General features: G+C 35.4%; 3 protein-coding genes across 3 annotated transcripts; 1 reads left to right on the top strand and 2 right to left on the bottom strand.

The window, feature by feature from the left end:
* Window positions 1-2,684: 2,684 nt before the first annotated feature.
* LOC104813819 lies at window positions 2,685-3,895 on the bottom strand. The gene has a single exon (XM_010541588.1). It carries the CDS (start codon window positions 3,667-3,669, stop codon window positions 2,869-2,871), a length of 801 nt encoding a protein of 266 aa, XP_010539890.1. The 5' UTR covers window positions 3,670-3,895; the 3' UTR covers window positions 2,685-2,868.
* Window positions 3,896-6,173: 2,278 nt separating this feature from the next.
* Window positions 6,174-9,010, top strand: LOC104814034 (primary amine oxidase-like). Its single transcript, XM_010541879.1, has 6 exons — window positions 6,174-6,317; window positions 6,489-7,204; window positions 7,328-7,712; window positions 7,820-7,933; window positions 8,021-8,565; window positions 8,650-9,010. The coding sequence occupies exons 1-6, from the start codon at window positions 6,174-6,176 to the stop codon at window positions 8,858-8,860; spliced, it is 2,115 nt and encodes a 704-aa protein (XP_010540181.1). The 3' UTR covers window positions 8,861-9,010.
* A 612-nt stretch (window positions 9,011-9,622) lies between these two features.
* LOC104814035 (dirigent protein 4-like) lies at window positions 9,623-10,063 on the bottom strand. The gene has a single exon (XM_010541880.1). It carries the CDS (start codon window positions 10,061-10,063, stop codon window positions 9,623-9,625), a length of 441 nt encoding a protein of 146 aa, XP_010540182.1.
* Between the last annotated feature and the right edge of the window lie 2,466 nt (window positions 10,064-12,529).

The following is a 12,529-nucleotide window of genomic DNA, read 5'->3' on the forward strand; positions in this document are numbered from 1 at the left end:
GGGAAAGAGAGCACCGTAGTACGGTGGTCCTGCTCACATGGTTGCAAAAGTAAGAATTAAAACGCTGCGTTTGGTCCGAAACAACTTTGGGCCCTAATTTAGAGCCCTTTACTGATTTAGTTGTTTATGGTTTATTAGGCCTGATGTTCAGTTCGGGAGGCCCATCAAAGAAACTATTATTTTGTATAAAATATTAAAATGTGAAATATGCTAACTTGTTTTTCAGAAATTGTGAAACATGACTAACGTTAAATTTTTAAAATTATATTAAATTTATCATGAGATGATGGTGATGATGATGAATATCTTGAAATAGGTCTAATTTATGTATGGACTAAAAACATATCAATGGTCTCTAATTTAAAATAAAAATTAATATAAGTAGTTGCCGTGAATTGAATATAAAAAATAAATTTTAATTATTTATATGTGACGAAATTTCTTTTGAAAATTTTATAAATAATTAAATAAGTAAAGTAGTTCATATTTTGGTTTTATTTGACCATCACACTTTTGAAATCACCAAATAGGTCCCCAAGAATTTTATTTTAAATTTGAAAAGCGAGCTTTTTTGTTAACTAAAAGCCTAGGAAAGTACAGAAACATTTCTTCACAAGAATGAAAAAGGAAATAGACAGAGATCCCAATTATTATTATTTTTTGTCATTCCGTTTCTTTGATGCTAAGGAATACCAAAAACAAAATCATCAAATCAATATACACTCCCACTTGTATAACAACAATTCTATCATCCTTTTTTTTTTTTAATAATAAAGCTTTATTCCCCCTTAAAGTTATAGTTAAGTTATAAGTCCAATTTATATTATTCTCTAAATTCCAAACTATATATAATTATAGCAATATTTTTGTTAAATCTATATATTTGATGCTATGTTTTGTAGACTATAATGAATATTTGCCAACTATGTATTTTTTTTTCTTAAACTGTTAAAATTGTTTGTAGAATTCAACAAATTTCTCATTTATTGATATATGATAATTGTTGTACGGACATGGGGAAAAAACATATAAAAGCAACACTCACGAGTGGATAATGAGTACCCAACGCGTGATTAATTAAACCAAAGCGATGGCCAATTTGTGTGTAATTGCCACTGCAAAAGTAATAATTAAAGAATCAAGAAGTTGGGGATCCAAGGAGCAGAGATGTAGGGTCATGTGTGTTTTTGTCTCTCTGTTACTTGATTCATTCTAATGCCACCTTCTGATATGTATATATTATAATTAAATTATAACTTTAATTATATAGTTTGACCTCTTTTGGTGGGGTGCATTGGAACATCCTTTGCTATCATGTCTGAACATTAAACTCAAATAATTTTCAAATAAAATTTTCTAATTAATAAATGATATTTTGCTATGTAGTTTTCTAGCCCCTTTGGAAAATGTAGTTAACAAAATATGAATCTCAAATGGGTGGATTAAGATTGCGCATGATTAGTAGTTATAGGTAGTAAGAAGTTAATTAATTGTATAAACATTGATTGCAAATATTTGTAGGTACACAATAAATGTATGATTATAATTTGTAAGTGATTAGCGACCTAAACTGATTTTTTTAAATTTCTTGAAAAATTTAAAATGTTAGATCCTAAATTGTAAATTAATTAATATATTATTGAAGATGTTTTAAAATTCGCTGTAAACTTTTAGTTTATTCCGATTTGGTAGAGACATCTAACATCTTGGCTTATTGAAGAACATTATAGAGAAACAACAAAAGAGGAAATGTTGATGACTTGGTGCCAATGGCACATTAGAAAAGAAGTGGATAAGATCGGACCAAACAACTCGGATTTTATATAACAAAAGGTCGGAGAAATTTAATTAATTAAATAAAAGTTGGTTAAAAGGCGGGGGAGGGGGAATAGAAAAGACATTATTTTGTTGGCAACTCATTATTTATTATTATTTGTCTCAAATGAAAATTGTAAAATTAATATATCATTTATACTTTATACTCACATTTTCTCTTAATGTTATGAGTTTTTAATTAATTATTCTTAATTTTTCCTATTATATAATTATGTCATCTAATTTAAGCAAAGATCTATTTTTCAAACTATTTTTATATAGTTGTGATATTTTAAAGAAACTTTATAATTATTTAAAATTTTGACTAAAACAATATAAAAGAAATGAACATATTTTTTTTTGGAAAAATCACATGATTTTTTTTTCATTTCATTTAATATTTGATTTTTTATATTTTGATTTCAGTGATTTTTTAAAATTATTATTAATCTTTACCAATAATTCTCAGTTATCCAAAACGTCAAATAGACTAAAATAAAAGAAAATTGTATTGATAACAAAAAAATGTTGAATAAGATTGTAATTTAGTAGTAGGAAAACAAATTTTATTCACATAATTGTAATAGACAATAGATATTTGTAACTAGGTTATACATTTGATAATACAGTTAAATATAGTCAAGGGATAGATATTAGAGCTTAAGAATATGTTAGAATACATTTATATTCACATGATTGTATGTTCTAACGTCATAAATTATGCAGCATGGTTAAAAACCCTAAGGTTAATCTAATTAATTCGCGTAAGGCGTTACATATGAGAAAAAATAATTATTAGCTTAATTTCTTTAAAGTTAATTTCCATGGATATTTACGAAATGAAACTAATATTATAAATTATTTCATAATTCTATTGAAATACCCAGACGACTTATAATAAATTTCTTACATTATGCTAGAAATTTTGCCTAAAAACCCAATGAAGAAAACAACCCAGCAAATTTAAAAATACTGGAAATTAAAAATGAAAAACCCTTAACATTACCCCCAAAGAAAAAAAAACAAATCACTACTGAATTTACATTTTTGCCCCTAATTCCGAAGCAAAGCAGAGCAGCTACTTCTTCTACCATCAGAAATGAAACGACTGTTATGACGTCCTCTTCTCGGAACAACGACGTCGTTCTCCTCCGTCAGAGTCTTCTTCTTCTCCATTATGAACCTCTCCACCGTCACTCGGAACTCTTCATTGCTCAGCCCCTCAACCGAGCGTGAACCCCACGCGCTCACCCTCTCCGCCGCCGACGATTCCGACCTCCGGTACTCCACCCGCCGCATCTCCGTCGTTGTTGTCGTCGACCTCCTCCTCTCCGACTGCGTCCTTCGGTAACTACTGCTCTTCACCGTCTCGACGCAATGCACCACCCGATTCCCCTCCTCCGCCGTAACTGTTTTCTCCGGTACTCTCCAATTCGCCGCGGAGGTGGATTCGATCCTCGGTTTAACCGGATCGATACGCTTGCAGTGGGAGTCATCATCTCTCACCACCGGCACCGGATACACGACGGCGGTTGCGGCGGCGGTGTATTGATCGTAGAGATCTGATTCGGTTTCCGATTTCTCGCTAGAGAGGACGATAATCGAGATGATGAGGACGTTGATGAGGATAAAGAGGACGGAATGGTTGTCGACGACGGCGAAGATCCGGCGGATCCAATCGTTAGCGGTTTCCAGCCATATCATAGCCGTTGGTAACCACCAGTAGCCGAGGAGAGCAACGGCGGAGATGGCTTCGGCAGCGCGGAGGATGTTCAGGTAATTCCTCCGGTCGCCGTACCTCTTCATCGCGTAAGCTTTCTCTGATTCAATGCCGGGGAAATCCAATAGGCTCATTTTGGTTTATGATCTGCGAGTATAATTGTCTATATAGATATTGTATAAGTGATTCGTATTGCTCGTGGATGAAGAACGAAGGAAAGTATACAAGACGGAGAAGATTTTCCAGGAAAACGAAAAGGAAAATGAAAAGTTTTCCAGCAAAGTGGGGGTTTTATGGAAAATGTTTGAATCTTTTTTTATGGGAGAAAATAATTCGCTCGAAGAGGAGATACAAAACAAACGCTGAGACAGTGGTACGGGTATTGTTTGGAGGGAAGAAGTCTATTTATAGAGAGCCCTAAGGCCTGAAAAATCATTGTCGCCTAATTATATTATTATATTAATGTCGCCTTCTCTAAAATTTTAAATTTTAAATAATTATTTGACACAAGCAGCCGATATTATTCACCTACCAAATATCGATTCATGCATATCTGTATTCCCAAATACAAAATTTCAATTTGATTTTTTTTTTGTTATTGAGTGAATAAAAATAGTGCCTAGGGTTATCTATTTTCCTAATGTAGAATTAGTTCGAATTGAGTTAAACCAAATAAAAAGTATATTATATTATTGCAATTTCAATTAATGTACCGTTTTCAAAGTATGGCAATATTAAGAGATCCAGAGATTTATGCACATCCTGGATATAGTAATAATAATCTCACTTTGTTCTGTAAACTTTGTATATTTGGAATGGAACTTACTTTAAGTACCTCTCTTGAAATATATCCGTGGCAAAACATAGAATATTTAATACGTTAAAAGCATATAATATAAAATCGTGCAAAAAGAACTTCAAATTAATATCATCCGTAGATCATGTCTTATGCCATAACCATTTGATTTCCATTTGCTTTTAATTTAATAATTTTAATTTATTTATTTGAAAAAAAGTTTATATATTCGAGTTTTTATTAGGAATTTAGAATTTTGTCCATATTCAATCTGAATATAAATAATGATTTAAAATTTGATTTTACTTTAGTTTTTAGATTATTTTCTTCAAAATCTACTTGAGTACGCTTAATTCCCATTTAATTTGACTAAAAAATTATATTCAATCAATTAAATTCGAATATCTATTATTAATTCTGATCCATTATATAAGCATCCCAAATGTTTGTGTGGGGGATTTGATGGGAATTTGGAAATACAGAATATATGGAAATCCGATATCTTAAATCATAGTTGAATCCATATAAAATATTCTTCTACTATTCTATGGAATTCATCTGTTCACGTACCCAACTGTTAAAAAGGACATTAATGTTGCGACCAAAAAAAAAAAAATTGTTACAAAGAAGGATGGTTGGACTTTGGTTGGTTGATGAGAGCATGAAGCCCATGAAGCCACTTGTGGGCTTATCAAAGACACGTGAGTGAAAGTCACGCGCTGTTCTGTACTAAAAAGGAACAACTCCTTCAATATTATTGCACCCGTTTGAATTTATTACTTGGACAAAATTTAAAAAATGTTACTTTTTTTACCTACAATATTAAGAAATTGAAAACATTATTTAATTTAACAAAACAATAAAACATACCTCTACTTTCCATTTTTTCTTTAATTTTTATAAACTTTATAAAATAACAAAACTATTATATTAGATTTCCCAAAAAATAAACAACTTTTTTACAATTTGGTTAACATTATAAAATCCTTCTTCGACATGAAAGTTCTTTTTAATAACATTTTTTAAACATTATGACTTGAAAAACATAAATAAATACGATAGTGTTAAACACTAATCTACCCAGACAGTATAAAGCAATTGTCACCTGAAAATCCATCAAGCACGAGATTGAGAGCTTGGAACATGCACAGTTAGAGAAAACTTAAGGGGTAAACATGTAATATATCAAAAGATAAAGACTAAATTTAAATGTTACAAAACATTCAGGGGCTAAACCGCAATTAATCCAGACAGAACTGATTCGGCGTATCAACAGTAGTGCAGGCTAAGTCAAATCTTGTGTCGGACATTGAAGATTAGTTTGCTAATCCTCTTTTTAACAAATTAGATAAGATGATCAAATACACCAAACAATTGAATTATTCAAACAAACTAAAATTACTTAAATTAACTATATACGATTAATGATCCAGACATAACTAATATCTAATTAATGTTCGTCTAATCCGGCAGACATGTGGATGGTTTTTGTCACGTTGGGATGAACAGAAACAATGCCATAATCATAATTAACCATATTGTAATATTAACGAAGAATCAGAGCAGAAGTTGAGTCAGCCCAATTTATTTACTGAAAGGCCCAAGCCCAAATGCAAATAGTGTTTTTTTTAAATAAATAAAATAATCCCCAAGCTAAATTAACCCCAATTCGAGTTATATAAAACAATGCATATATAATACTAAAGTTCAATTTAACTTTCAATTTTTTTTACCCATTAATTATTGATTGATTGAGGAAACATAAAAACGATAAGACAAGCAAGCGTCTATATAAGCATATGATATTGCTAGTGAGTTTTTGAACCCAACATCAAACACAATATGGCTTCCTCATTAGGACAACTTCTCTTCCTCTTCTTCTTCCCTCTCGTCTCCTACTCCACTCTCTCATCAACTTCTGTCCTCAAGAAACCAAGCCACCACCCTCTGGATCCACTGTCACCTGCTGAAACTCAAGTTTCTAAGGTGTTTCAAAATCTAATTATGTTTTTTTCAGTTGTTTTAGATACGAGGTGATAGAGACGGCTTTATCGTGTTTTGATTCATATCTCTTTCAGTTATTGTGGTTTGTGATTGTTTAAAGTTAAATTTGGTCATTGTTAACGAGAACTAAATTCCTTGTTCTGCATTTTACAGTTCTGTATTAAAGGAGCAAAGATGAGGTCTCTTCATGCACCGGTTGTTTGCCCTGCAGTTCATCCCCGACGAGTGAATGCTTGTGCTTCACTTGTCGGCTACACTGGCTCGAAAACAAGGTTTATTAGAAATCGATTCTTGGGTAGTCCTGCAAAAATTGTCAAGACCCAGGCTGCTGCAGTCCCTAGACGAGCCGCCGCCATAGCTCGGCTCAACAAACAAACCCTCGAGCTGGTTATCGACGTAACCTCACGGTCCATGCTCTCGAGCCAAATCTACAGAGGGTTTGGCTACCCTGTTTACAGCCCCGATGAAAAATCCTTAGCCGTTGATTTACCTTTTAGGTATGGCCCGTTTATTGAATCCGTGAGACGAAGGGGCCTGAATCTCTCTAAGGTGGTTTGCACGTTGTTCTCAGCTGGGTGGTACGGTGAGGTAGAAAAGACGAAAAGGGTCGTAAAGGTTCCGTGTTTTTACCCGGAAGGCACGGTGAATTTGTTCATGAGGCCAATCGAAGGTGTGACATTAGTCGTAGACCTTGATGATATGAAAGTGGTTGACTATAGAGACAGATTTAAGGTCCCTGTACCAAAGGCCGAGGGGACAGAGTACCGAGCCACGGAGCTTAAGCCACCTTATGGCCCCAAGATCAGTGGTCCGGTCACCGTTCAATCCTCGGATGGACCAGGATTCGACATTAAAGGACATATTATAAGGTTTGAACATGATTTCATCGCAAAATGATTAGCATTAACTTGGTTATAGAACCGATAAAAGCTTACATTATATAAAAGTTACTGAGTTGATTTATCATGTGGTGCTATTGAGATTTGAATCAGATGGGCAAACTGGGAATTCCACCTGGGTTTCGATGCTCGGTCGGGACCGGTTATATCGTTAGCGTCGGTTTACGATGCTGAGAAAGGGGGATACCGTAGAGTGATGTACCGTGGATTCGTGTCGGAGATATTCGTACCGTACATGGATCCGACAGAGGAGTGGTACTACAAGACATTCTTCGACTGCGGCGAGTACGGATGCGGCCAATCCGCGGCGTCTCTCCGGCCGTCGGAGGATTGTCCGGCCAATGCCGTTTTCATGGACGCCCACTTCGCCGGCCCCGGTGGCCTTCCGGCGAAGATTTCGAATGCTTTTTGCGTCTTCGAGAAGAATACAGGGAACGTGATATGGAGACACACCGAATTCGGAATTCCCCAAAAGGAGGTAGCTAAAAAAAAAGATAAAGTTTCAAACTTTAGATATTAAATATATTTTTTTTACTGTAAAAAAATTGTCTTTTTTATTGGATGTTCGATATCAAAATTATATAGTACACGGAGGCAAGAGCGGAAGTGACGTTGACGGTGAGGATGGTGGCCGCACTAGGAAGCTACGACTATATAATGGATTGGGAGTTCAAACCAAGTGGATCGATCAATATATGGGTAAAATTATATTCTACATATAATCCAGGTCGGAGCAATTTTTTATATACATAAGATATGACATGTACATACAATGCGCATGGGCAGGTGGGCTTAACCGGAGTGCCGGAAGTGAGGGGCGTGACGTACACGCGCCGGGAGAATATAACCGGTGACGCGTTCGGGACGTTACTAGCGGAGAACACGATAGGGACGCACCACGACCACTTCATCTCCTTCCATGTTGATCTCGACGTTGACGGCCAGACCAATTCTTTCGTGAAGAACCGGCTGGTGACACGTCGTACCTCCACCAATCATGTCTCGCCACGAAAGAGCTATTGGACTGTGGCCAGTGAGACGGCGGAGAGAGAATCGGACGGTCAGATTCAACTCGACCCGACGAAGCCCGTCGACATCACAGTGGTGAATCCGAACAAGAAAACAAAGATTGGGAATAATGTCGGGTACAAGTTGGTTCCGGGTTTGAACTCGGTCCCTCTTTTGTCCGAAGATGACTATCCACAGATTAGGGCTGCGTTTACCAAATATAACATATGGGTCACACCTTACAACAAATCTGAGAAATGGATCGGCGGAAAATATCCGGATCAGAGCCGAGGAGACGATAACATAGCCGTTTGGACTCGGGGGTTTGTTTTATATGTATAAACGATATTTATTCATGTTTGTGGCGGATTTTAGTTTTGCTAACCATCGTTGCTTGGATTTTGCAGAAACAGGGAGATAGAGAACAAGGATATAGTCGTGTGGTATACAATGGCGTTTCACCACGTCCCTTGTCAAGAAGATTTCCCGATAATGTCGGTCTTAAAGGGAGGGTTTGAACTGAAGCCGACCAACTTCTTCGACTACAATCCTACCCTCAAGATAAAGCCTCTTGTGGACTTGCATGCTCATTGGTCGAACTGTTCGTCCAAAAATTAGCTAAAAATCGTACTATTGATGAGTTGATGTTTGGACCGTATGGGTCCAGATCTGGAATTTGTGCCTTAGGGTTTAATTTTTCATTTATCGAGTCTATGTGAGGTTTGTGATATCCATTTCGTGTAGCACTTGTTGCTAATAAGTTCTTATTTATTCAACAACTTTACTGTATATTTTGTGTTTTATGATATGCTTATACGTACTTTCTCATGATGGGTAAATTTTTTAACGTTAATAATCCTCAAAAGTTAATCAGAATTCTTCGCCACATACTAACACACGATGAACGCATTTGTCTCGTGACATTGGTACATAAATAAGTTTCCATAACTTGCTAACATCCATCCATGCATGTAGTGCATTGACATCATTTTCCTCGATAATACATCTTGCCATAATGATATTGTATCTCAAATCTTATTTTACTCCAATTACATATTCGTTTTCCCATTTTAACAATTATTAGGAATTTGGGTCTCTTATGTTATTTCCAGATCTAATTTGGTTGTGTTGGCTGGTTATGGAAGATATATTTTACATTCATGATCCCAATTAGAAAGCATTGTACAAATGGTGGAACTGTTGAAGTCTAGCAAACATCTTATTACAACATTTATAAGACAGGACAGATTGAATGGAGACATTGGTAATAGACGCACCAACAACTACTACATACGTACGTACGTCGTGATTCAATAGTGCCTCACGACCACGTTGTATTCCACGATTGAATCACCGTTACTCTCGTTGTAAAATACGCATTTAAGATTGGCAAATCCTCTCGCCATCCGAAACACACCTCGGCCTCCCACCACGGCGAACTCTACCGTCAATTTTGTATAAAGGGAATATTGTAAATACGAAGTCGAGATAAGCTACCATCACTCGGTCGTGTCTGCCCGCCGACACGTACATGCCCTTCGAGTTCCCGATGACGGCCGAATCCCGTTCGGGACCAAGGGTCAGCGGATCGTCCACCACCCAGACGGTGCCAAACGGCGTTTGCGAGGTGTCGTCGCGGCTTTGGTCCGACGGAGCTACGATTTTGACGGCGCTAGGGTTTCGTCCGCCAGGTGTGTCGTGGAGAAAGAAATGGAGGGTCGTCTCTTTCTCGAGATCATTGTGTGCTCTGAGCAAAGGGGTCGAATATTTGTGGTGGAGAATCATGCTAATGGTGAATAAGCTTGCGATGGACAGTGCCATGATCGACTTTGAGCACGTCCTGATGAAGTTTAATTTCATCGCGGTAATTCGGTAAATATATTCACGCATAAACCCTAATTACACGTATGATTCGTTGTTATGGATCCCTGTCAGCGGATCAAATGGATTTTATAAACGTACAAAGAGCTATGGAATTGTCAAGAAAAAAATAATAATAAAAGGAACATGATGAAGGTGTGGTCACTTTCCATATTGGTTCTTGCCGAAACTCCCGAGAAGCCTTTATACTATTATACTTGTGTATATATATATATATATATATATATATATATATATATATATATATATATATAAAGTATAAAGGGCACTTTCACGTCGTGATTAATGCGTGTCATTGTTATTGAAAACAATTTTGAAAAAATAAAACTTACATAAATGATCATAAATATTAAAAAAAAAAACGGAAAACATACTGCATAATAGTGACAGATGATGATGGTGGTGGATTCTTTGTGCTGAAATTAAGGTTCTTTATAATATATATATAATCTCCTTTAAATAATGTTATTTTTTTATTAGTGGGTTCCTAGTGCTTCATTGTTCCTCTGTGTGTGTTTATGACCGTGTTCATTATGCTGCAAAAGTCGGTCTTTTAATAGATTTTCTCTAACGTGCAGAAGTCGGTCTTTTAATAGATATTTCTCTAACGTGCTGTCAGATATATGTATGTATATAGATTCAGAAACTTGAATAGAAGAAAATATAATATATGCTGTGAATATCTATAACTTGAATGCGTTTTTTCGACATGATGACTGCCACTGGTCTTCTTCAAGATAAAATAAGTACCGACAAAAGTAAAGCCAAGGTTCTCTATGTTGCACCATTCGGTCTTTTGATAATATCAATAGTCTGCATGCGTGGGAGAAGAAATTACAAAATGTGTTGATACGGGCGCAAGTTGTATTGATCTATAAGAAAATTGTAAACGCGTAGTTTTACGCGCTGTATCCTACAAAAAAACCAAAGGAAAACACATAATACAATCCCTAGAACAATTGCCATGAAGATATTGAAAGCCATATATAGATGAAATTTAGATATGGTCAGTTCATGCTTCCGTTGTATGGAAAGATTGCGGCCGGGATAGATCGACGTAATCAAGATGCAAAAATACTTTGGTTAGGGTTCAAAACTAAAATATCATCATACAGTTAATTACGTGGATTAATAGTAGTCTTGAGATGAACAGCCTAATTAGAAGTTATATGTTACAGTTTAATTTCGATTATCAGAGTTAGAGTTGCAACCACAAAACCTAAAGAATCTGCTTAAATTTAAGAGGAATTATCAACCAGATTTTACTCTATGAAATCTAGGATATATGATTTAGGGTCTGGGTTTGATTTAGGGTTTAGAATTGGAGTCAAGGTTTTAGGCGCAATCTATAAATAACCAAATGAAAAGAAGAAAGTTTTTTTTTTTAAAAAAAAGAACTGAAAAAATCATTGGAGAATATAACATTGGTCAACATTTATAATGCAAACACACATACTTTACTTTTTTTTTTATAAAAAAAGAACCCCTAGCTGCTAGGCTTCGGACGCGCTGACTAGATAAACTTCCGGTCCGGGAGCAGCTTTTGTATATGGATCATATAAACCCAGAATTTACCTCCTTTCCCATCAGCCAGGAATCGAACACTCAACCTCAAGGTGGAGTTAACTCCAACCCCAAACTTGACCACTCATCCACGAGATATGTTGGGTCGCAAACACACATACTTACTAGGTATAAAATTGTAAACAGCACAAAAAAAAGATATACACACTATTGGGTACGTTAATTATAAAAGTATGATAAATACGCCATTTTTTAAATTGCGCGTGAATAATGAAACCCTCGTATAGTTGAACATTTGACTTGTTTTTCCGTTCCGACATCTCATGTATGTGCCCACGTGAAAAATGTATAAAATACTAATATATTGACAACTTCCGAATGCACGTTGAGAGTTATCTGGTCCCAAAAAGCTGCACAAGTGCCCATCGATCCCCGTATATATATTGTTCTGCGGCTTGCACCTATTATATTTCCTAATTTAGGCATCTTCTTTCTATATATTATTTTTTAAACTTTTTCTTTCCAAATTAAATATCATATATCAAATAAGTATGGAAATATTTATATGTCTGAGCGGATAGCTTTGGACCTCGGGGTTGATTAAAGAAAAAGGAACTACGAAATTATTGGACGAACTTGAAGTTTCGTATGCAGAACAAAAGTGATATATACATACATATATATATATATATGTATATATTAAATATTAAATGAAGAGCACTGGATGGATCATGGACACAGCTTGCTTTTCATAAACATGTTCAGAAAGCTTCCAAAATGCTTAATTCAGTAATCCGAAAAATGGTGCATAGCATTATTATATATATTAGCGGAACCATATATATATATATATATATATATATATATATATATATATATATA

This window comes from Tarenaya hassleriana, unplaced genomic scaffold (assembly GCF_000463585.1).
Source record: "Tarenaya hassleriana unplaced genomic scaffold, ASM46358v1 Cleome20, whole genome shotgun sequence".
In the NCBI taxonomy this organism is placed as follows: Eukaryota; Viridiplantae; Streptophyta; class Magnoliopsida; order Brassicales; family Cleomaceae; genus Tarenaya; species Tarenaya hassleriana.